General features: G+C 30.4%; 1 protein-coding gene across 11 annotated transcripts; it reads left to right on the top strand.

The window, feature by feature from the left end:
* The first annotated feature begins 1,755 nt into the window (after positions 1-1,755).
* Positions 1,756-27,309, top strand: LOC143230852 (glycosaminoglycan xylosylkinase-like). Of its 11 annotated transcripts, none has more exons than XM_076465111.1 (12): positions 1,756-1,821; positions 2,173-2,310; positions 5,302-5,357; positions 6,431-6,509; positions 6,664-6,775; positions 9,259-9,761; positions 10,330-10,416; positions 11,802-11,911; positions 13,549-13,720; positions 18,277-18,465; positions 19,075-19,134; positions 25,971-27,309. In XM_076465111.1, coding segments are annotated over exons 4-12 (1,446 nt in total). In that variant the 5' UTR covers positions 1,756-1,821; positions 2,173-2,310; positions 5,302-5,357; positions 6,431-6,507; the 3' UTR covers positions 26,182-27,309. The 11 variants fall into 11 exon arrangements, with proteins under 11 accessions (XP_076321226.1, XP_076321215.1, XP_076321225.1 ...); XM_076465110.1 differs by having other exon boundaries at positions 1,784-2,036; XM_076465103.1 differs by adding an exon at positions 3,825-3,955 and having other exon boundaries at positions 1,785-2,310.

Below are 27,309 nucleotides of genomic sequence, written 5' to 3'. Positions count from 1 at the left end.
TCTGATTAATAATTCATTATTACAAATTAGAAATAGTCTGTTTATAAAAATATGCGTATATGTAAAAGAGGAAGCTCACCTAAATTCCACCCAAGGTAATACATAATAATAAAGAAAATCGAGATAAGCTTAGATTGAACATTTAATATACCATAAAGAGTAAAGCTACAAATCAAAAGAAATATAACATAAAGACATAGTTTACATAACAGAAACGAATTATCCCATGTGAAGTTAATACACTCTGAGGAAAAGTTTGTTTGTTTAGAATTAAGCACAAAGCTACTCAATGGGCTATCTGTGCTCTGCCCACCACGGGTATCGAAACCCGGTTTTTAGTGTGTAAGTCCGCAGACATACCACTGTGCCACTGGGGGGCCTGAGGAAAAGTAAAGTCACTATCAGGCTAACTATCTTTCATCATGTTGTGTTTATAGTCAATATTACTTCAAAACAATGCGCCTGTTCTGGTGATTGGCAGCAAATTTTGGATGGCTTATACACAATGCTAAATGATTTCACAGAGGACACAACACCGGCTAAATGCTTCCTAGTTTTGATCTTTTCACAACACACTTATACATGCATGCTATGTTTTACTTTTCAATAAAAGATAAATGAAATTAATGGGTAAATACCTGTGAAACCTTTGGTTTATCGAGTAAAATCCCTGATGATCTCTTGTAACTTGAAATCAACGTGGTTGTCTAATCTTCGTCAAAGCTCAAGATAGAATGGCATTACACAGGGAGCAGCAATACAGCGCATGAGTTTCACTGCATTCAGTACATTGCTATGGGACGCATGACACATACTTCCGTCTCAATGAAGACGTTGAGTTCTACAGATCTATGTCTTTTTGATGTTAATTGTTAAGAAACAACGACGATTGTGTTTTCCATATTTTATGAATATATGTTGGTAATAATACTGGGGGGCTGAGGGGGCTTGGCTCATTTTTTTGGGGCTCAAGCCCCCCTCAAAGCTGCCACTGGTTAGCACTTTTATAAGCCAAATATATACAGTAAGGGCAAAGAGAGAATTTTCAATCAAAGGGAGAACAGTCAACAGCCAAGAACATCTATCTTAAGCTTTGTTACCAGAAATGTCACAGAAGATGGTGGTGTGGAGTCATTTAGCAAAACTATTTCTAATAATTATAATACCACTTTAGGTAAGATATATTTTGAGAATTGTTTTAATATTATTTATATTCAAATATAAACTCTCTGGGTGTTATTTCTACAAATGTATTTGTCTTTTTTTTTGGGTCTGAATACCCAGTTTTTATGAACATGCTGCTCTATTTTTGTCAAAGAAATCTGACGCCCTGCATTGAAGGAAACTGATTGACTCAATACTCCATTCCTGAACTTATCAACTCGTAATCATATCTGTAGTCTGTTTTTCTATACATTACGCAAAGACTCTCAATCACTATTATTCCCAAATATTCTAGGTATTATAAGACTTGCTTGGGTCCAATGTTATTCGCCTTCTAGCCAACACTAATTATAATATTAAAAATATTGTTTATAACAGTATAATAGGCACAATATTAATGTCTTATGTCGTCTACTTATTATAAATATAATTCATAATAATAACTATTGGTATTATTGATACTTATGTCACATGGAAACGAATAAACGTTTTTGTCTTATTGAAATAAAATTCGTCATGCATATTTCAATAATAAAGATTAACCGTATACAATAATCTAATATTTTATTTTTTAACTACGCCAGCCGTTTAATATTTTCTAACTGTATTTCTGCTATTTTGTTGTGGCACACGGAAGTTCAAGCCCGAGAAACAATCGTAATTTATTATGCCAAGTCCTCATTATAAGTTGTTTTGCTTTTACGTCATCAATAGATTTTTTTTGTAAATGAGAATAGGAGAAAAATTAGAACTACTAGATTAGTTTAGTCGTCTTTTATAACTCTACATGATTCTTATTCTAAACTTTCACCCATAATTTCTGCCGTAAGCCTTCACACAAAGTTTGGAAAATGTGAATTCAGAAGAATTGGGTAACATTGCCGTTTTCTGCCAAATAACGGCACCACACTTTCAAAGGCTAAATTATTTTAATGTTGATGTACGCTCAAATAATGAGAATTTAGTATATATAGATGCTTATTGTTTTATCTTTCTTGTTTTATTCAGGAATTTATGCGTGTTTCCACTAATGTGACACTTTGCGTAGTTTAATATGAGGATATGACTCGATACTTAATTACTTCAAAAATTTACAACTCGCGACTGGGGTTAGTAACGATGACAAACCCGTGAGATTGAGAGTGGGTAAGAGAAAAAAAAAGTTTATTAATTAATTTACTATTACTCATTAACTATACATACATTTTACGCCATAGTCTTATTTTAAATTTAATAAAATTAGGATCATGTAATTATAATTTTTTTAAATATTTATAGTACTCTAGGAAGGGTCGAATTTTGTAATATCGTACGTAAACTATAGTAGGGCTGTTATTTATTTGTGAGTGAAGTTTGATAGTAAGTTAATATGATGGTAGTATTGTAACTGTTTCATTACATACTATGGTTGGCGGTGTTCTTGGAGGTACATACAACAGTTTTAAATTTAAATAACCGTTTCCCGTGAAGGGGGCTTGAGTCTTGATTTTTCACCCTGTATTACTACAAGTAGTAGTATTTTCGAAAAACTCACTTGAAATAAAAATGTATCTCAGAACGGCTGGTTTGGGTATTAATACTTTTATTAATAAGGAGAGTACAACATTTAGACCTTCCTAGGTCATCTTCATATAAAGAAAGAGAGAGTTTGAATGTGTCCGTCGAGTTGATGGTGCCTTTTTATCAATAATAATTAAGAATAGAGTGAGTGAATTCAGGGATCTTCTTGGAGGGGAGAATTATAATTTATTGAGAATATGTAAAATTTGATTAAATTCAGAGAACAAAAATCCTACACATTTTTGAGATTCCAGAATACAGATTATGGAAGAGACTGAGGAGTATTTGTATGTGAAAAAGATGTAATTGCAATCTTCATTTTGTTCCAAATGAAAGAGCAATTATGAAGTAGGAACAAGGGAAATTGATTCTATGTGGATTTTATCTGGTTGATGTCAGGGTATAAAGTTAATTAATAATTACATTTAAGTTTATTATGATTGGAATCCATATTAATTTCTAATGTTTAACAAAATTGTGTCTGAGGAGGAAGTATTTTTTATTAATTAATGGCTCCTTCAATTTGTCTGCAATTGTATTCAATTAGTAGGACCTAAAATATAACAGACATATCCAACTTCTGAACATAATTAAAGGGTTAATGTGGTAGAGACATACTAGTTAAAATTATGAGATAAACATAATGGTGTTGTTGGCTGTTTTCCTTCTAGGTATAAAAATTCCAACTACACTAAACAGTACTAGTAAGTTTTTATTTGACATTGAGACTGTGTTAGTTAAATTAGTATCAAATTTGAGTGTTTGTTTTTCTTTTAATGAAGTACTAGAATAAGTTAACAAGTAAGGAACTAGTATTATTGCTACATTATTGTTAGTTATGTTAAAGGACATGAAATTTGTATAACATTTAGTTTCAAAAAATAACCACTTTCTTTTCACAGAATAATCAAAAGGAACCACTTTATGATAGAAAACATTACAACAGTAGGTTTAGGAAATTTGAAATTAAGGCAAAGATTGAATATTAAGGTTAACAGAAGAGTTAGGGAATCAGATAAGAAGGAAATTATGATATTAAAAATAGGTTTATGTATGTCAGTTAGGAGTTATATTAGAAATAACAATAAATATTTCTTTAGATGTTATAAAGATGAAAAGATAGAAGTGAAGAAGAGAATGAAATCTCTGAAGGATAAAAACAGAACTTATGTTAATTACTATCAAACTGTGCTTGGCTTTTAATGATTTTTTGTTCATGGTTTTAACCATGGTGAGTTTTGATTGATTTCCTGACTCTATGTTTCTCTACAGGAAGTGTATTTGAAATATGCAGAGCTTGTTTGAAAATCATTAAAGATTTAAAATAAACAGGGTTTCTCAATGATGATAATGAGTTGGTAAACTTCATAAGTTTTAAAAAATACCTTAAGGTCCAGTTTTCTGAAGTATTTTTGTTAGTGATTTGTCATTGGACAAGGAGACATGTATCATAAAAATGTTGGGTAGCATTGTCTAAGGAATGTTAGGTCAGTTAGTTTTTTCTTGGTGGGAAAAGCTTTAGAAAGTCTGATTAAAAAAAATGTTTTGTCAAATCATTAAAAGTTCCAAATTTTGTCAGGCAACCAAAATGGCTTTCTGAAGTGAAAATCCAACTTTACTGGCCTATTAACTCTTTTATCTGTATGAAGGTAAAGAAGTGGTTTTCCTTTAATTTAATTTTAAGAAAGTTTTTGAAAAGGTGCCATGTAAAAGATTTGTGAAAATATATTACCTCTTTTGGAGTAAAAAATAAGTTTTATGATTGAAGATTGGCTAAGCAGGAGGAAAAAAAAAAGTGTTCCCCTTCACTGGACCAATGTTACCAGTGGTATACCTCATTATATATGTTAGCCATACTGACAAGAAAACAGTTAGGAAATTGGTCATGTTTGCTGATGATATAAAAATCTTGGTTGTGGTTTACTATTACAATGATGCTGTAGTTTTGTAGAGAGATGGTCTTCAATTAGTTGGTTAACTGAATAAGTTAGCAAATATAGGACTAGAATTATTTATTGGCTTGGTTATTGTTAGTTACATTAAAGGATATGAAAAGAGATCTTGAGATATTTATTGACGTAGTAAGACCATGTCCTACTTTATGTGGTAAAGCTAACATAATTTTGGGTTGTATGTATAGGAATACTAAAAAGAATATAACTGTATTTCTGTCATTTTCATTAACCTGATCAAGAGGTCTCTAAGCAATGAAAATTAACATTTTGTCTTTTGGAAACTCAAACTAAACACTTTCCTTGAAAGTGTTTTATCTAATTATAAACAAATTTGTATATCTTATTGTAATCTGTAACTGAAATTTGACAATAAATTACACTTAATTTAAAGTTAATGAGTTTTTAAACATGTTTAAGAACTTTTAATAAACTAACTGCAAATAAAGCCTTTAATTCATGCAACTTGTGTAAAAGACTTGTACTGCTATATAAAATAAATTAACTGCATTTTTAACAAAGATGAATTACGTATGAAACATTTTATTCTGTGTTGTTGAATTATGACTTTTAAAATTGCTAACAGTATATAATTTTAAATATTATGATTTCTAACCATTTTTAGTTGGTGCAAATAAACTAAAACTACGGACCTATTTAAGTACTTCAGCTTAAGATGATGTAAGTAAATAACTTTTAATAAAAAACATACTAATGTTAAGTGAATATTTTATAAATAAATATATGAAGTGGTGGTTTAATAGTAATATTATTTAGTTAATTTTATCATGTATGTTTACTGTGATGACAAATTTATCATGTTGAAGGATCGTCTAGTTTGTGCTATTTTATCACGTATACAAGGTCCCAGTTTAATTCTGTTATACAGCCATTGCATTTTTTTCCTAGTTTTCATATGACTTGGGATACATTATCATTATTTTTTCCTTCATATGCAGGCATATTTGGCACATGATTGTATTATTGTACATGTATTACACAAGCATATCTTCTGTTGATAATAGTGTACAAGTTTCGTACTTACATTTTGTGCAGTTGTCTTGGCATTACCATGCAAGATTGAACCTACCAGTTACCTAGCTGGATTTGCTGTTCAGCGTACGAATGTCACGTTGAGCTGTGTAATTAGATAATCAGAAACATTAATAATTTATAGACACTGATTTCACTTAGTTGACTATCTTTATGAAATTAACTGATGTGATTCTAATTTTGGTTAATAGATTATTCAACATGATACTTATGTAACTGATGTTTGTTGGTAATTGATTATTCTGACTCGGTTAATTGCGAAGTTCAAAATGGGGTCTGTCAAAATGCTTTGAAAGTAAAAGATGTGTTTATTATTGTTATTTCATAAAAATAAATGTTAAATTGCTGTTCATTGTGGAATTGCATTAATTATGTTTGAAGTTCTCTTCAGTGTGGGTTTTAAACTGTTATTAACAAGCATCTAACTGGTGTCTTAATCTACCCAATCAGACCATATGCTAAAATAGTATGTGGAAATTCATGTGTAATCTGATGCTAAAAAAACACTCAAATATCAGTAAAACTGTTTGTGCTCTTGGATGTTGTTAATTGCTTTAGCTTCTTTTGTTGGTTTTTTGTGGTTCATGTGCACTGCACTACTGGTAAAACATTCCTGTTCTATTTAAGTATCTATGTAGTGTTTGAGATTTAGTTCATCATTTTTCAAAGCAACAGTTAAAATATATTAGTTTTCCTTTCAGCTTCACTTTGACTACTCTAAGAGATAGTTTGTGTTTCCAGTGGATGACTGTAGAGCTGCATTGAACACGGGTAATATATGTAAGTTAGCAAAGTTCGGGTTATTTTACTTTTTAAAAAAAAGTATAATTGAGATAAAAACATGGCATCATCAAAAATAAATAAATAGAGAATTATTAGTCTTTTATTTGTTGCTTCCTTACTCATTTCTGTCTTACTTTTCTGGGTATTCCAGGTTTTGTGCAGTGATGAAGTTAAAAACCAGAATAAGGTTGATACTGAGTTTATGTCTAGTGATGGTATTATCTCTTCTTTTGTATTTTCATCTTCATCAAACAGAATTTCAGGTATGTGTGTTAGTTTCAAAGTACATGTGTTTTTAGAAATTTAATTCAAAAGCTTTAATAAATATAACTTCAGGATCAACAAATTGTGTGCTGTTAACTGTGTTTCAGTTGCATTGTTGTCTTTAACCTAACTGTTATCATTTACCTAAATCATAACAAGAAAAAGCGTACTGTCATTAGTGTTTAATTTTTGTTTTGTTAGTTTTATTTTCTATACACCTGATTTTGCAAAGTAAAATTTTATAAGGTGCTATGTAACCTCAATTAATTAACACTTCAAAACAATGGATACTATGACATTAGAGGTGGACCTTTTCAGTTTCTTTCTTGTACTATTTGTAACCATAATAAATCTTTTATTAACAGGCACCTCAATATTACATACTAAGGGAAGTGTCTTTAATCTTGTTTTACATAGTATCACTTGATAAAGCAGGTAGTTAACCCTTTTGTGGCAGACAGGTCAAAGTGTGCATGTCATGACCTTTTAGAGATTTATTTTCAATATTTTATTTAATAATTTTGCTCATAACACTGGAAATACTCAATCTTTGTTTTTTTGTAGTATTTTGTATTTATTATTCTATATTTTAATAAAAATAACTAAAAGTTTAAGCATTTGTGAATGAAAAGTATTTATTGGTTGATGAATAAGTTTGTTGAAGGGGAAATAGTATTTTATAAATGCAGATATATTTTTGTATGGCTGTAAATTATCCTGTTAACAGGATGGTGACCAGTATTCAAACACTTGCAATGGTTGATGGATCAGCTCCAAACCAAAATCTGTAATAAACATTTCCACAGGTTCAAAATGCAGTATTTCTATTTTGAGGAATTCTCATTGTAAACACTGTAGGATATGTAAGCTGTTAAATTCCACATTGTGTTCTCAGAGAAGGAATTGTCTTATTTCTGTGCAAACACTTTATTGATCTCAAGAGTATTGTATTATTTAATGTTTCTACAGTATACACAAAAACACTACTTATGTACATGTAAAAAAAATGGCTTTTTATGCACATACCAAACAAAATGGGTGGGAGCTTAAATTTAAGAAATTTAGCACAGCCAATTTGGAATCCAGCTTTGCTTGACTCCTTTTGTATATTAAGGCAGATTACTATAGAGGGCAGTTTAACACAGAAGGGTACTCTTAATGTTGAGGTTGTACTGTAGTTTCTTAGATGGTTTAATACTTTTATATGTGTGAGTTGTAACCACATATATATTAAATGATCAAAGCAGTAATAACAAATAGAATAGCATTGAAGGACAACAAGGGACCTATTGGTTGGCTAATCTTTCCACTAAACTATTATAAAATGAAATAAACTCAAAGCCAAACCTTATTAATTAACTATTTTTCAAACCTTCTCTCAAGCTCCCTTAAATTTGTTTTCACCACATCTGAATGTATTTCTTTCCAAATCCCAGTTATCCCATTAGGGAAATAAAATATTCTTAGTTGAAGATAACTTTCACCCTGTTAAAATTCTTATTTGTTTCATATAGTCTGATCATTTGGTACAAAAAGAAAGATGAAGGTTTGACACTATAAATTCCATTATTAATATCAAACACCTCAATCAGATTTCCTTTAACTTTTCTGTTTTCAAGAAAAAACAATTTTAGAGATCTTAACCTCTCCTCATATGACAACTTATCCATCTCAGTTATCATTCTAGTATTCATCTTCTAAACCATTCTCAACAATTCAGTATTCTTTGCAGGGTAAGGATCTTAAGACAAAATACAATACCTCAAATGTGGCCTAATAAGTAACCCACACAATGAAATAATAACCTCTTTAGACTTGTATTCAGTATTTCTTTGGACAGAATCTAAAACCACGTTTGTCCTACCATTAACAACAGTACACTGTTTGAGTGGCTTAAGGGCTTGCTCAGCCAGAACACACACACATTTTAATTCCATGAAACTGTTAAGGTTATTACCATCAAAATTATATTCAAATTGTAATAACCTACATACATTTGTTATATTAAAAGCCAACTGTCATTTATTCATCCAACTCGCTAAATGATCTAAATCCTTTTGTAAGGCAGTATCATCATCACTGCTAGCAGTATCCAAGATCTAAATATCATCTGGAAATTAAGTTAATTGACCAGTCTTTCCACTATGTCACTGATGTAAATCAAAAACAGCAAAGTTTCTAACACTGAGTCCTGAGGCACCTAACTTGAAACAATTTGTCCATTTAGACAGTTAGCTAGTGTATGTAATCCACATATAAAAATTATAATCTTCAGTTTAACATCCTGTGAAGTGCTTTCATATACACCAAATCCAAACCCTTAGTTTCATCTGTGTAAATAGTGACCTCTTCAAAACATGCTGAAGAAGAGGTTACTACTTATTTAAATGGAACATGTGGTATAAATCCCAGTAGTTTAGCTTACCAGTTGGTTACTTTTATGTATATATATATATATATATATAAAACTTTTTGTTTTCAGCTATCAGAAGAAAATACAATAGCCAGGAATCAAATACAAATTAGCAGAAGGAATAAAGAAACAGTTATTAACCAACAGAGCCTGAATCGAGCACGTGTAGTTGGTAATAGCAATACTAATGACTTGCATAGCATCAAATACAAATATAATGCTTCTCTGCCTCGAACAGTAACTTTAGTAGGTCTAAAAGTAAGTGCCAAATTGCGTCAACTCAATACCACAAGAATTTCTAACAGTCAAATTGAAACTCGCATTCAGTTGTTAAAAAGGCTGGTCAGTGACTTGAATTCTCAAATAGAGATGGCAGACTCTCCATGGCACATTGCTGCAAATTGGGTAACTCCACGAAGTATCCATCCAGAGGAAGCACCAGAGATAGGAACTGTTTTGGCTGCAATGACACATAAAAAAATACTTTTTGCTGATGTAACTTCCAAAGGCACTCAACTAAAAATGGTATTTGACTTAGAAGGTGGACAAAAGGTTATCTTTAAGCCAATGAGGTAATTATTTAAATTTGTATTGAATATTTATGTTGAATTTCATCTAGATGTGGATAAAAATGTGCTTGTTATTCATAATTTTAATTATATTTTCAGTTGTTTGTATTTAATTGACATAGGATGAATAACTTTCAACAGTTGATGTGTATTAACATTACCGTAAGCTTTTATTTAAATGCTAACATTTGGTATGTAATTTGGAAAAATCTTATTTTTTCACAGGTACACAAGTTGTGCGATTTTGGAATTCTTCACTTTAAATGTTATATTGGAACTCTAATTAATTAATTCATGTAACCATGTGGCATGTTTCCCTTAATATAATGTGTATTCTACCAACATGTTTTATAGGATTCCAGAATCAGGTTTGATTATATACAATAATTATTCATGTGTCAACATTCACCAAGAATTGACTGCTTATCTCTTTCATGAAGTAGTGTTTCACTAAATTAAATGTTTAATACAAAATTATCATTTTAGATGTGTGTGTGTATATAAGTATTTTCTGTTACCTATGATAAGTTATATATCTTGAAATTATTATTATTATTATTTTTTATTTCAGATTCAAAAGAGATTTTGTTATTGATGGGCCACCTTATGCAGGTGCTGACAGACACAATGGTGAAATAGCATCATTCCACCTAAACAGGTTAGTAAAAATTCTTAGATGTAAGTGAATGTGATAAACATTAGGAGATATATATTGTGCTATAGTAATGCTTCAAGTTATGGTCTGCTAACAAAGAGAAACTTTTCCATAATATGTAACTGGATTTTACTTTCAAATCACTAAGTCTTTGACATATTTTGTTATAAATACATTGACATTGAACAAAGATGTGTGTGTGTGAGAGTATGTATAAATATATGAAATATTGCCTGTATTAACTATTTCCTAAGATGTTCTCTGGATTTTTTGTATTTTGCATATAATTAATAAATACACAATCTGCAAAACATATTTGCATATACTTATGTATGATAGTTTCAAAATCATCATGAGAGCATAATGCAGAAACCAGAAAACAATTTTAAAATGTTTTAAGAAGTTTAAAACAGTGGTTATTTTCACTGTAAGAATATAAAAGACAGGAGAGTAAATATAAGCTCCTCTATGATCCAGAAAGAGTAACTATTAATATGGAGTTGTGCCTTGTCTAAAAGCTTTGGTATCTTTTTTTCTTATATGCACACACATTTGTGGTACCTTATCTACTTCAGATCATAAACTAGGCTATAATTGTAGATCCTGTTTATAAACCATTCAACAAACTGCATAAAGCTTGGGAAAAGTAGCTCTGGAATCCCTAAAGTATCTTGGAAATTCTATAATATTAGACACAGAGTTGAGACTTTTTAATTTCTGTTCAACGTCAGTGAATTATTAGTTCTTTTTTTATAACTAGTTGGTAACATTTATTTTGTTTTCTAGTAACTGTTTGTTACTTTAACATCTATATATTACTAGGACAAAAAGGTAATTCATGTGTAATTTTTTTGTCCTGTTTTCCACTTATTATGAATTCAAACTCCTATTCAGTGGTGAAATGCCAGTTAAACTTGCTGAAAACAGTTAAACTTGGATGTTATTTATGCTTTCAGTTGTAAAGTGATTATTCAAAGTTTTGATAGTAGAGATACGATGTTTTGTTGTAAAATATAACCACGTGTCTGCAGCTTCTATTATTTATCGAGCTGAAAGTACAAAGTAAAATATTTTGTGGTAAAAAGATGGTAAGAAAGAACTTGACTGCATAAATATTTTGAGAAATTTAAGTATCAACTTATGATGATCAAAGCAAGATTCTCATCTGTCTATAGATGTATATTATCTGTTGTAATTATATGAATTTAATTAGCACTTAACTGTACCTTTTTTTAAAATTCTGTTAACATATTTTTTTGTGTAAGACTGAATAAAACATTAAATTTTAAAATTGGCATGGAGTTTTTAAAATGGGAAAACATGAAACATTATAAACTTTTCAGATATATAAATATATCAGTAGATTGTTTTTTGTGTGATATGTATAGACTTTTAGGGTTCAGAAGAAGCCCTCTAGTAGTCGGAAGAAAAGTTAATCTTCGAACTGAAGTAACAACAACAGCAAGTAAATCACTGCTGGAAACATTCTTAAAGAAAGGTATATGTTTTGTTGTGTAACACCTGAGGAAGTAAAGTATAATCCATTAGCTGGTAATATATACGATTATCATATTAAGGCTAATTTTAATCATATCTTGTTAAAAATGAATTAATAGATAGTTTATGAAATTATAGGCTTATTGTGATACAGTATCACACATTTATCAACTGAAAACAATGTTTATTAAAGTATTGGTTTTTTATATAACATAAAGTTGTGGACAAAAGGGTTAATGCTCTGTGATTTGTGCTCTTAAAGGACAAATAATATTTACCATAACAATTGATTAAACTAAGTTAAAATGATGGTTAGAGTAATAAATATTTCAACTGAGAGAAAAGTGTTTATGTCAGTAGCAGTTTTTATAATGGAGGCATAACTGATTTATGCATCTAGTCCATTAGAGCTCTTTGGTTTGCTCATGATTGTCTTATTGTTGGTGAACATTATGATGTATTATATTGAAGTATGACCCCTCTGATTAATTTTTGATGAATGAATACTTTAGTGCAAATAAAATTTGTTAGAATTTGGGTAGAGAATATAGGACATTCAAAAAACATGTGTAGCTTTAACACTAGAAATAAATGACCATAAAATACAAATATATTTTTCTCTAATTTCACTTTACAGCTTTTTAAGGAGTGTTGCACTAAAACACAAACCTTAACTGACAGTGCAAAGGTTCAAATGGTTTGAATGATACATTCTAATTTAATCAAAAGAAAATCCAATATAATCCAATATTTCTATATTAAAATACTGTAAACTGACAAAAACATTACAGCTTTTCTCATACAGATTCATTTTACTTTGTCAGTTTTATTATTCTTGTACATGAGCGTAGTGAAACTGTAAACATAAACTCGGTGTGATTGCAGAATGTGATATTCTTGAAAATATTTTAAATGGATAAGTTTTGTTGTTCCAAAACCACAAGATTTAAAACTTTTGTTTTAACCAGGTATAAACTTTTCTTCACTTGAATTTTGTTGTGCGAGTGATACTAAGCTAACTCTTTGATGGAAGCAGAATGTATAATTTTTAAGTTAAATAGTTCAGAACAAAATATGTTTTGAACAGAATTTCTAATAGTAGTTGGTATTCAGGAAATATAAGAAATACCAATGAAACTTCAATGACTTTAGTTAATATTTTGTTATTACTGAAAAATTTAATCTTTGTTACGAAAGGTTACACAGTTGCATGTATATACTGTAGTCTTTTGTTCTTTAATCTAAAAACACATTTACTATAGTAATTATGTGTACTAGTTTTAGCATAAAACTGCTTTAGCTGAAAGTTTAATAAACAATAGGTTTGGCACTGCAGAAATTTCTTTATTATCTCACATTCTTAATAAATGTAGTTATACCCCAAGTTGTTTAAGTTAGAAATTGTTTGAGGTATTAAAATTATATCTAATGGATGATGTATCCTTTTCACTTTGTTGGTTCTATTTCTATATATATTCTTACAACTAATATATTTATAATACCATATGATGTAGGCTGTATCTTGATCTCTCATATTTTGTGCTTGTTATCACTATGTTTTTTGGGATGGCTAGGTTCTTTATAAATGTGTGTGTGTGTATATATATATATATATATATATATACTTTTTTCCCCTAGATAACAATACTTGTTTCTATGGTAAGTGTTTTTACTGTAAACGTACTGATCCAGCTTGTGGTGAAGGAGATGTCCTCGAAGGTGCTGTTATTTTATGGCTCCCAGAGACTTTTGTGCTGAAGAAATATCGTAGTCCGTGGCAGCGAACATACAGAAAAGACGTTCCAGCCAGGTGAGATTTAAGTGATTTTTAAATATGTTTTGATAAGTGTTCCTTTTTTAAAGATTCCTTTTTGTAAGATAGTGTATTATGTTAATGACTCGAGCTGAATTTAAACCTTTTTACTCTAATCATCCTTTACTGCCCATAACACAAGGCTTTATTGTTTTACATTTAACATTTTATTAAACTACACTTTGTTTATAGCATACCAATTAGCATAGCATAAAATCTTAGCTGATGATCCATATTTTAATAGTACATGACTTAAGTTACTTTGGTAAGATTGTTTTATCTTATAGCAAAGCCACATTGGGCTATCTGCTGAGCCCATCGAGGGGAATTGAACCCCTGATTTTAGCGTTGTAAATCCGGAGACATTTTGCTGTACTAGCGGGGGGCAATTTGGTAAGAAAATATTTTAAAAAATCCAGAATTTCCCCTAGTGTGAAATACATTACACATTTTCTATATTCATCTTTTTTGTATCCACCATTTCTTCAAAAAGTACAAAATTATTCTTAAATTACTCAGTATAAAATTGTTATTGCTCAGAGAAACTATAATTTTTATTGTCTTAAATTTTGTTTGGTCATAGAGATATCAAATAGAAAATCAGACCTTTTCTGCCATACCTACCTGTCCCATCCTTTTCTTTTATGTTTAATTATATATTACCTATAACCAATAAAAAGTCAAGGTTTTTATCTATTAAATGTTGTATAATGTTGTGTTCTAAACTCAGAATAATCAATTTCACTTCTAATTCATCTTCAGTCCTGACATGAATAACAATGGCTAGGTTGGATGCATTTGTGGCTGTTGTTGCATATATAGTTAGAAAGCCAGAAAAATTGTAATTAATAGAGGCAGTTGTGGTGCTTTACTTAATAACATAAATTTTTTTAATGTACTATGTCCATTAGTTTAGAAAAAGTAGGGTTAACTGTCAACACTAATCAAGAGCAGAAAAAATACTCATTTACTTTCTTTATTTCTTGTTGTTTTTATTATAAAAGGAAATAAAAATGTACAAATAGAGAACTCGTGAGTAACATAATTCAATAGCATAACATGAACTCCATGTTTCCCAAGTGACTTGTAATTTATAATAGTGCAAATAGTAGTTAGACATTGTTCAAAAACCAATAAAGCAATAAAATTTAACAATAAATAGATGTACACTGTTACAAGCCTAAAGCTGCATGAAAGCAGTTTCATGCTGCATTTAAAGTTATTATTGGAAGAAAAGGAGGATAATTTAGATTTTTTTTGGTAGTTATGAGGTCAGTCAAATTCATAAACCTTGTATAGAGTTAGGGTAGAGGGTAATAAGAGGTAAACTATAAATTTTTACTGAAAACAAACATTTGAAATGTATCTAGGAGGTTTCAGAGATTATACAAATGAAATTTGAGAATTTTCAGATGAAGAAAATTATTTTTAATCTTAAAATGAAAATCACTTTGCACATGGACTATTCAAAACAAATACTCAATAGATTTCAGGACAGTTTGTTTTCAGTGTATTAAAAATACTTCACCAAAAATATGTGATTGTTTTGTATGTAAAATGCTTATAACATTTACTTAAAGACTGCAAATGTTTGTGAAGATATACATATTATATCAAAACTTAGTAGTTTCAGATCGGTAAATATTCTATAGGAGTACAAAAGGTCACGTGTTCTGTGAGGTTGACCAAGCCAGTGTGAAGGGAGTTAATGTGTACTTGAATAATATGTGTAACAAGATACAGTATTTCACATATACATGAGTATTCTTTTATTTCTAACGTTTTAGTTTTCTGTCTGATATGTAGTTTACTGGGGCATTTCTCAAACTTTTCTTATTCACATTAATGAATGTGGTTACTCGCTCACTGTCTTCTCCTTTTTTAACAAAATGAATTACACGATCAGATGTAATACATGGATTTGCTATGCATTGTAGTAATTACATTTGCATTATTACACTATTGACTTTACCCTAATTGGTTGCACTCCCTGGGGGGTTATGCTAGAAATTCTGTTTTTACAGTAATATTAAGTATCCTTTTCTCATGATATAGACCTAGACATGTATCATACAAATATGGAGTGCATAAACACATTTTAATGCTGGAGGGTTTTTGTGTTTCATGTGTTCTTAATTTACTCTGTTATTCTAAAGTTTGTTATGTAGTGCATTTTTTTTCCAGAGATAGAAATATAAATCAAAATTGGGAATATTCAATAAATATTTGGTTGCTGTGTTAAGGCCATATACATTATTACTTAGTTTACTTTTTATCATCATATAAGATCTTGTATCTTTTACCTATAGCAAAACTTTGATAATCTCGAGACAAAATGATGGCATTTTTAACACATTGTTTGATATTGAACAAAGTGTGAAAATAAAGAAGCAAAGTGCATAGTATGAGATTCATGCCATTCGATATCTGATAATTTTTTTTACTGCCAGCTGTTTCTATGTTCTTTATGATATTGGTTATCCTGAAGTTAGTACTGGACTTGGTATAGGTTTGTTTGATTGTTGGCCATTGAATGTTTCTTTCTGAACTCTAGATATAAGTGTAATGTATTTTCAAAAAGCTTTTTCAGTCACTTTATGAATAATGAAGTGGTTTAAAAAAAGTTACTATCCCATTCTGAAATTTCATATAGCCTCTAAGTGAAAAAGAATGGTTAGGTAACATTCTCATAGCTAAGCTTTCTAAAGGTCTTTATAGGGTGTATGTTTCAATTCCGATAACAAGGATGATTATTTAATGAAAAGGGTTGAGGTTAATTTATTAAAACAAGTTTGAATATTCAAGTTGATGAGTCTCATGACAGCCACAGCTGATATAAAGCTGTAGTGGAATAAGGTGTATCAGAGCTACATTTTGACATTATTTGTCATTTCACAGGGAGTATGATGTTAGCAAACACTGATTGTTCTTGGAAAAGGTATGTAGATGAATACCATGAGAAGCTATTAACTGATATTACTTTCAAACCATATGCAACACTTATCTAAACCTTAGACAGTATCAGGAATATAGCTTACTGAATGGTAAATGAGTTGAATTGGCTGATTGACCCTAACAACCTTTAATGTTAATCTAGTTAATAGTTCTGTTTTAAACTTTCTGGAACAAATATGCAAGGAAACCAGTGTATGAGGCTAGGACACATATCCAACTCTATACGTGTACATTTACTTCATGTGTATAACTTGTGTGTACCTTATACATTGCCATAAGATTTAAGATTTAGAAATAATTGATAAACTGGCTGAATTGCTGTGATTCTTAATGGGGGGAAAAAACTATAATATTTGCTACTTTGCTTTTTATACTTTTTTTCACTTTAGAACTTTTAAACTATATTTGTCATCTTATTACCCATTTGGTGTTTCAGTTTGAAAATGACATCCCAATACTGTCTTATAGTTAAATTAACTGGTCAAGGTTTTTGGTATATTTATTGCTAGTAAAAATATTTTTGGGTCCACTGCATCTAAAAGTTTTTATTATTAGAAGTAAAAGTAAATGTCTTAATAGATAATCACTAATACATAGGGAAAACTTGAGTTTTTCCTTCTGTTTGTACTTAGCTTTCTCTTGTAAGACTAAGCAGATAGACAAAACACCAGGGATGAATAGTGTAGTACCTCTTATCACTTCTTTGCAGGGTGTAGGATAGTTTTACCCGTTTTCATGTTATCCTTTTAAACATGCAACTACTTTTTTTATGGTGGAAAATAAAAAGTAAACCAATGAGGTAAGCCTTACTTGTACATACATAGTATATGTCCATCTGTTTATAGCTATATGGGATGAGGTAAGCCTTACTTGTACATATATAGTATGTCTGTTTGTTTATGGCTATATAGGACATACCTGAATCATTTCAAATAAACTTCCTTTGTTAAGTCTTCAAGCATTGCAACAAATGGTCACATTTTTACTTTATATTATCAATAAAAAACATAATGATGTTTCAAAATTGGAGATTTATGAATTATTTATTTTCTGTAATTAAATCTTGATTCCTGATCTAGTATCAGCTGGTTAAAAAAAAGAATAAAACTTTGTGGGATCATGCTTTTAGTTTTTACTTTGAGTGTAAGCTCATTAAGGATTTTTCACATTATTCATGAAATTTAACTTTCTCAAGTGAGCATGTTCCTTCTCTCATAATTGTGGAACAGATTTTAATAAACTCTAGGATATGTAGTTCAGTTTCTAAAAATGATTTATCAAACTATAACAGAACTTAATGTCTAATTATATATGTGGTATGTTATGATGTAGTAACAACTTTATTTATCATATTTTAATATTGTTTTACCCTGTGGTGTAAAGCATATATATGCTTTAAAATAACCTTTCTTTTTCATATATTTTGATTTTATAAAGCATACCAATAAATTTCACTTGTGTGGTTCAGAAAACTCTTGGCAAAAAAATTTTGCATTCTGAAACTAGTTCATGGGGATAGAAGAAAGACTTTTTATGTTTTACTTGCACTTAATTATCTGTAATAGGATTTGCTCAAGTTTATTTGGTTGACTCAACAGATGGGAAGTGGACCCTAATTTCTGTGTTCGAGTTCAACAGTTATCATTGTATCAATCTGGATCTCGACTACTTGATCTTATAGATGCATCAGTATTTGATTATTTAATTGGTAATGCAGACAGACACCATTATGAAGTTTTTGAAGATATCAAGGACAGCATGGTTCTTCTTCTTGATAATGGAAAAAGGTCTGTGCTCTTTGGTAGATACATTTTATTTAAATAAATTTAAAATCAATATATCCATAACACAAGTTTACAAGGTTCTCTATTATCTAATATTAAACAAAAAAGTATTTATATTTTAATGTAATTCATGATATGCACTTGATTGAGAGTATTCTTCACTGTTTATCCCTATTATAGTATATTTATAAGAAAATCTTGAGTAACTACTATTTTACATTTGTGCCTAATGGTACTCTATAAAGAAAAAGTTTTAAGCTGTAGAAAAAAAAATTTTTAGCCTACAGTTAGAGTAAATATTTTTGTATACTGGTTCAGACATGGTGAATTTTTGAGGAAATAGAAAGTGTGTGTGTGAGTCCATTATATTTGGTTTCAGCTTTTGCTTAATGTTTGTTCTGTATGTTGAGTTTTAAATCTAAAGCTTTAACTGATTATTTTTGTAAAATGTTAACTAAGTTTAATATTTATTATGTCTGTAAAGCTTTATAAAGTTTGAATGGTTTATTTTTAGTCCTGCCAGTTTAATATGTCTACATTTGCTTTATATTCTGCTACATATCTAAAAGTTGAGGTTGTTTGTTCATAGATTTATTGATTTTTATTTTGTAGCTTTGGGAACCCTTACTGGGATGAACTGACAATTTTAGCCCCATTATACCAGTGTTGCAGGTAAGGTAAAACTATAGTCTTCAGAATGGTAGTTTGTGATATTTGTAATTAATTCTTTTAAATATTTTATGTCAACTTTGGTGTGAAGATCTGTTTTTATTGTATTGTTTGTGTGTATTTCTTTTGCTATCAGACATTCTAACTGTATTTTATTTTTCAATGTTTTCTTTAGTAATTTTAGCACTTCATAACTTCTGTCACTCGTTTGTACTTCACTTTTGTAAATAATCTCGCTACTTGATCTTTTATTAGGTTATTGAAACAGTCAAAAACCAACTACAAAGCCCATGTTATCTTTACATTTTGTACATCAGACAAGATAGTAAATAGTCTCTCTGATGGTACCTAATAGTCTGATACCATTTGCAGTATAAATTCACCTACATTCTCCCCTTTGCATTCTCTAATAAAGTTGTATTCATAGATCTGACCTCATTCTTTGCTATTTCAGAATCAGATCAGAATATCCAATAACTTCCAAACTTTGGTAATTAATGAAACAACTATCTATGTGAAAACAGTATCTGTAGCTTATATTTTACCAATGAGTATCTGAGTGAAATGTAGCCTGATACTTTTTAGTGTTTTAACTAAAGTTTTTTTATTTTAGGACCCAGAAGGATCTTATTTTTTTTTGTGGTTGTCAATAAATGCATTGAAATTTAATATATGTAAATGCAAACTATTGCTCAAATTAATACAGTATTAATATGTAAACCTTGAAAATAAGCAATGTGTATCTCAAAGTATGCCTTATTTCCATATATAAATGTATCAGGTCATCCCTCAAGTAATATCTGGTTTTAGGTTGAGAAAAAGAGAAAGGATTTCAAAAGCTTTTGATGTTATTTAATCAATAATGGATGTTCTAGTATTATTAATTACTTTCTGCCAATGATTCACAAGCTTCTGAATGCCACTTTTATAAAATTCTTGAGGTTTGGAGGAAAAGAATGTGGAGAGGGTAGTTTTGACATTTTCAAGTGCTCCAAGCTCTTTTCCATCAAGATAGTTCTCCAGACTTTGGAACAGATGATAATTAGGTGGGGCAAGGTCTGGAGAATAAAGAGGATGTAGAAGATTTTCTCAGTTTAGCTCTTCAATCTTTGCAGATGTGATCCTTGCTGTATGGGGCCATGCATTATTCTGATGTAATGCAATATCTTTATGATTGATCAAAGCAGCTCTCTTTTCTTTCAGTGCAATATTCAAGTGCTCCAAATGTTAACAATAGAAGTCTAATGTAATCATTACATTTGAGTGGCAGCAACTCAAAGTGGATCACACCAATAATATCCCACCAAACACCTAACAAAGCTTTCCTAGGATGCAGGTCCATTTTGGGTTGTGCTTTAACCAATTTACCTGCACTGAGCCATTGTCTGTGGTGCTGAACATTTTTATAACATATCCATTTTTCATCTCCAGTCACTAACCTGTCCAAAAATGGTGAGTTACATTCATAAATGTACAGAGAAGTGCAAAGGTTTGCTTCTGTCAAATCATGGGGACCTATTTTTCAAGCTTTGACACCTTTCCAAGCTGTTGCAGATTATGCTGAACTGTTGAATGGGTTGAATTAAGCTTTTGTGGTGGTATTTCAACTGTTACAGCACAATCTTCATCAAGTGCAGCCAGCAGCAAGTCATCATTAAACTCAACAGAATGACCTGAACATGGCACATAACTTAAGCTGTAGTCACCTGATCTGAACTTCTGAAAACACCTTCAAAATTTTTTTTCATTGAGAGACTCTGCACCATGAACACCTTGAATGTTTTGTGTAGTTTTTGCTGTATTATTACCTTTTTTAAACTCATAAAGCATTATATGCCTGATGTACTTTTCAGACACATTCGTCTTCATATGGATTTATTTCATTAATGATCTGAAAAAGTGGAGTTGTGTTAGTTTCTTTTATTTGTCTGAACATTTTTATACATGTCCTACTACATATTTTAGTCATTAAAGCCTTTTACAAAGGCAGAAATGATGAACTATATGTATTAAATTTTTGGACCTTACTTGTGGGACGACCTGATATATGCAACACTTAACATTTGCAATACAATAAACTGTGTTCAATTTTATACATATTTTATTATTTGCTTCATTTTCTCAACAGTACATGGTAATCTCCATTCTTCAGGCTGCCTTTGCATTTCTGAAATATGTTGCTGTGCCTTTGGATAACATGCACTGATGCTGTTCTGACTTAATGATTCTTTCTTAATCCATTTGCTGTGATATGGACATATATTTTTCATTGCACTTGGAACTATACATTCCAGATACAGTGAAAGGGTTAAAAAAATACTGTCATAGAGTTGGCTTTCATGGTAACCTGCAAACTTGCTTGCCTGTAATAATTCCTGTGCATTTCCCCTTTTTTGTGAAGTAACCAACTGAACTTGTTGGCACTATGACTGCTTAAACCTCATGCTGTAAAATGTTAATTTTACACATTCAAAACATGAAGAATCTGAACTTTCTTCTTCTGTGAAACCTGAGTCATTCTTTTGATTTTTGAATACATTTCAAGATAGTATATTTTGCTGTCTGTTTGATGCCATTACTAAGGCTTTAGTTTTCATCATTTTAAGCAGCCATGCATTGAATTTCATCCAACAAACTGGTAGAGTATAAACTAGTGACTTTTTATGTCATTGATTGGAGCTTGTTTAATGTAATTACTTATATTAACATCTGATGTTGTAGATGCAGGCTTTGTAATGAAGAATAATCTGCCAGATGCATTGCTAAAGCTAACTTTTGTTAGATCTTTATGGTTGACTCTGTTTGCATATTGTTTATTCTGAGTGAAATCAATGTCTGATACAGATATGGTCTTGTTATACAATATTCCAGATTACCTCTGTATAAAACGATTTTCTACACAATATCTTAATGTATAACCATTGTAATCCACTTGCTCTAACCAAATACTTTGAAACTTTACTGTTCTGCATTCCACATAACTGTCTAAAACATAATACAGTATCGTATAACTTTTCATAACTGGCCATACCAACTTTATTCTGGGTTCTGTATGCATTGAATTTTCTTCTAAGCTCACTTAGGTAGCCAGTTCTTAGGGGTTAAATTCAAAGCCAAAAATTAATTCCAAAGAGCAGAATGAATGATAAGTTTATGAATGTTTTTAGTTTTTGTAAGAGTTGGTTCAGAAATGTTTCACTACAGCTGTATGGAACAAAATATCAAACAAATGTTCAGAATTAATTATTAGTTAATTGTCAAGTTTCACTTTTCTATATTTAATGCAAAACGGTTTCATCATATAGTAACAATTAAGGTTGGAAACCAACTTATTTACATATCTCAGTTTCTTTGTAAAAGGTTGTTTCTGTTCATGTGGAGTTGATATATTAGTGCATTTTGCAAAGGAACACTTAAACCAAGTGTAAAAATATTCCAACTGATAATTTTATCATTTGATTTTGCTGTAAAAGTTATAGTGTGCTCCAACTCTGATTCATTTTATAATAAAGTTAATGAAATGAGCACAGGTTTCTTCCCAGTAAACTTAATTATACTCCTCTATGTGAATGGAATCAGTGACAAGACTTCTTTTGAATCTGTTGTATGGAAAATTCACCAATGTGAGAATACTCTAATAAATGTTAGCCAAAAATATTAGAATTATAGGATTCTCAAAGTATTTTCTATTAATATGAGGAAACAGAGCTGCTAGAAACCTGTCATAATTTTTATGTGGAATTGTCTACAGAAACTAATCATGATTCGTAATGAACTTTTGAATGTATTTGTGCTTTCTATTTTACTTATTTATTTTAATTGCTACTTTTGCATAATAGGCTAAAAAACTTTGTAAAAAGTATGTTTTAAATATTTTTCTTAACATCAATAAACTTTAGTCCTAATTAAAGTCTGTAGAAATAAATACATAATTTTTACATCTTCACGGACTCAACAGTAGAAAATGTTTTTCTTCTTTTATTCTCAAACCTATTTAAGAATCTTATGGAGTCAAAAGTTAAAACTGCCCAAAAATGTATTTTGGAGCTCATGTGCAGTCATATTTTCAGTATTCAAAATGAAAATTAGTACAAATATAAATTTTAATGTGTTCATGACATTTGTTATATATCAAGAAATAGATTTGCTCTTTTGGAAGATCCAGGCATAATTTAGGGTTTTTGGTCAATTACTTAGCCTTGTTGTGACCAATTTTCATGGGATATGGTACCAAGATGCTTTTCTACAGATCTCGCATGTTAACAAAAAAAAATTGTGAACTTGTCCATTTTTGACAATTATAGGGGAGTCAAGATACCACATAAAGCATAATACAGTGGCACATCGGTTCTCGAATGACTCCCTTCTTGAACAATTCGGTTTTTGAACATATTGTTTGAGAAAAAATGTCTCGGTTGTTGAACATAAACTCTGTTCCCGAACCAAGCTGTTGTGGCTCAAACCCCTGAAATAACCCGACTGACCTTTTGACTATTTTTGGCCACGCCAGGCTTGCCCAAAACATTTTACCCGCATTTGTCGCTCAGTCCACACCCCCGCTAAAATCTGCTGTGAACGTTCTCGTTTTTCTTTTTGTTTTGTTTTTTCTAAATATTCTAATTAAATAAGTCACCATGAGGTCAAAGAAGGATAATGAAAGCAGCAAACCAAAAAGAAAAGTTGTTAGAGCCACAATAGAGGTGAAAAAAGATCTCATAGCAAAGTATGAGAGTGATGTTCTCGTGTCTGACCTTGCTGCACAGTTTGGTATGGGGAAGTCTACAGTTTGCACCATACTGGTGATAGCATTTCTGAGACCATCGTTTGTGAGAAAGCAAAGCAGTTGCATGCTGACTTCCTGAAAAACACCCCTGGAACGAGTGCTGATACAAGTGATGCCTTTAAGGCTAGTAGGGGTGGTTTGAAAAATGTAGGAAGAGAAGTGGCATACATAGTGTGATGAGACATGGGGAGGGTGCCAGACAGAAACAAACCTCATTAGACAAGTTTTTAGTGAGAAATAGGTCCAGTGAATCTCAAGCAGGTTGTAGTAGTGCAAAGAGAAAGAACCCCAGAAGGAGAGTTACCTGATGTTTTTATGGAAGGTGACTCCCCTTCCAAACAATAATAACCCTCCTACTCTCCATGTTCCTCACCACCTTTCACTCATGCCATCAGCCCTCCTCAACACAGGTAAAGTGCAGTTAAATTCTTATTTATTGTTTTTTTATTGTGTTATTAGTTTTTGTGGTTGACTTTATGCATGTAAGTATTATTATACAAGTATAAATAAGCAATATTTTTACTTAAAATGCTTCATAATGCATAACTTTTTGAGGTCTGTAACGGATTAATTGAATTTACAGTATTTTTTATGGGAAAAATTGATTCGGTTTTTGAACAGCCTTCTGGAATGATTAAGTTCGAGAACTGAGGTACCACTGTATTATGATTTATTGACAATTACTCTGCCACATTTCGACTATTTTATGTGGAACTTGGTACAAAGATACCTTTTTTTTGTACAGAATCTGTATATAGATGTAGACTTTTTTTTTTAATTTTGTCTTTTGCTCAATTTTTCAGTGAGGAAAGCACATTTTGAGGTTTTCATGAACTATTCATTTTAGTATCATCCGACTTGCATGGAATTTGGTACAAAGGTACATTTTTTGCAGATCCCAAGCAGTGATACAGTTTTTGATTTCTTTAGCATCAAAATTGACCATGTTGGGATTGTGAGAAACATCGCATTAGCCCTTAAACGTTGTCATCTTTAATTTCTTTTTTAATATAACATTAGAAGTATGTAAAAGTAAGCAATGTAAGGGGTGTTCAAAAAGAAAGGATGTTATTTCTAATGATACCGATTTTGGATTCTAGGTGAAAATTGATATATCAAACTTTTGTGTCCTGTGACAATTAGGTTAAAGAGGCATCCTCTTCCATGTATATTGCTTTGCAAAGTTAATTCAGCTATCATATTCATTGTATTTGTGTTATCTCATTAGTATCTTTCAGACAGTTTGCTGGGAATAGGTATATATTTAGGTATTGATGGACTAAATATTGATTTCCTATTCATAGGCAGTATATGGGTACTTAATTTTTTTATACTTTTCATTGATCACAATGTCTCTTGCATTTACTGAAGGTTGAAGCTTGTATAACTTCAAACTTTCATAGTTTTTTACACCCAGCCTCAAACTTTATGATTCACTAAAGTATTTTATGCTTTATGTAAGTGTTAAGGAATCATCACTATACACAGTTTTGAATCACTGATATCTACCGACAACTTTTGTGTTCACCCTCCATTAAAAGTTTTGACTGTATCACAGAGTTCAAGATGCGGTTTTATTTATAAATACCCATTTGTAACAGCTTTATTTACTGTATGTTGTGATGGTGCAACAGTTGTTTGGTGTGATTTATTTGTATCCAGCATATCTGTGGATTAAATAATCTAGTTTCCTTTTGAGCATGTCTTGTAATTAAACAAAGCAAAGTATCAAATAGTTTCTATAACTTACACACACAAAAACAAAACTGGAATTTATAAAAAGAATGGGATTTGTGCAAGTGTTCAATAGTTGATGTAAAAGTTTGATATTTCATGATCATGAAATTTGATGTTTTAAAAGTCACAGAAGTATTGTATGAGTACAATGCACAAATGTTGTTTTTGTCCTTATTCACCATTTACTTATTTTGTTGCATATTAAAGTATGTTTTTGTTTTATTTCTTGTATTTTGATTTTCCTGGTACTTTATACTCAAACTGGTTTGTTCGTATGATCTAAATCTGAGAAGCAGAAATACCTTTTTATCTCTTGCAGACTAAGGAAGACAACTTATGATAGGCTCTTGTTGTTCATGGGTTCACTGACAGAATCTATGAGAACTCTGTTAATGGCAGACCCCCTTGTACCTGTTTTAGCCGACTCTCATCTTGAAGCTTTTGATCCTCGTTTGAATACTATCATCTCTGTCATAGATATTTGTATAGAAGAATATGGCTATAAGAAAGTGCTTATAGAAAATGGATAATAATACTATGTAACATATATCTAATATTTCAGTATTGTTTTATCCTAGTCATAAGATTGTTTGCAATACCCAGTTTTTTTGAGATTTTCTTTTTTTATATGTTTTACATATAATAAATGTATCTACATACGTCACCCTATTTTAAGCCTATTAATTCAAAAAGAGAAGAAATGGTCAAGTAAAAACCTGAGAAATGAATTTAACTCCTTTATAAACATTTATATTTAGTTTTAAAAAGCTTTTGGTAATAAATAAGAATTAGTATCTGCAAGATCCTTGAATTTTTTGATGGAAATTTTCAGTGTTTTGAAAATGTTTAAAGAGAATGCTTAACTATTTAAAAACACTTATCTTAAGTATTGTAATAACCTTAGTTGAAATTGCATCAAGCTATATCTTGCATTCACATCCATTTCTGTGAACACTAATGTGAAGTATTCTAACTTTTCTATGCATTTTTTACTTTGATACATGTGATGAAAGCTGAGAACTCGGATATAAAGCTTTTCATCGTTAATATGGAATTTTAAATATCAATGTTACTCATGTTATTTAAGTTCATTTTGATTAGTGGAGTTGTAATAATAAGATCGTTAAAGGTTTTATTCAGCTGTAAATTGTTTGTTACTCTGAATAGCATAATGTTTTCATAAATTATCCTTGAAATAATTATTTCACACGTAGATGCTAATCTGAAAAAGAATGTGGACTTGAAATGTTAAGATAAATTATAAAGACATTGTTCACTTTAACATCAAATTATTTTTTAAACCAACAAGTTAAAAACAATGACATGAAAATGCATTCATTAAATGAAACAAAATTGTACTTTGTTGTTAGTAACCGAAGCATACTTCTTGGAGTTAAAGTGATGAAACTATTATATATAATGACTTTCCCTAATCAGTATGTGTGAATTTTTCATTTTTTCTCTCCTTTAAAGGGATAGAAGAAAGTAGCTTCAGTGTATAAATACTTGGTTTATATATGTGTAAAATGATTATGTTGCTTTCACGAAGCTTGAATCCTGTTCGCAATATGTCAGTGCAAATTATTATCTGTGTTCATTAGAAGCTAGACAGCAAAATATTTTCCCATTTTCATGTATTAAAGCTGCCAAAAAAGCCA

The sequence above is a fragment of the Tachypleus tridentatus genome, chromosome 10, assembly GCF_004210375.1.
Source record: "Tachypleus tridentatus isolate NWPU-2018 chromosome 10, ASM421037v1, whole genome shotgun sequence".
Taxonomy (NCBI): domain Eukaryota; kingdom Metazoa; phylum Arthropoda; class Merostomata; order Xiphosura; family Limulidae; genus Tachypleus; species Tachypleus tridentatus.
The sequence above is the reverse complement of the archived record's forward strand: the minus strand, read 5'-3'. Positions and strand labels throughout refer to the sequence as shown.

Bases quoted from the DNA above. Each gene is read 5' to 3' on its own strand.
- LOC143230852 (XM_076465100.1), top strand. The intron at 11,912-13,548 runs GTATATGTTTTG...TTTTTCCCCTAG, and splicing joins GGAAACATTCTTAAAGAAAG to ATAACAATACTTGTTTCTAT. The intron at 18,466-19,074 runs GTCTGTGCTCTT...TTTATTTTGTAG, and splicing joins CTTCTTGATAATGGAAAAAG to CTTTGGGAACCCTTACTGGG.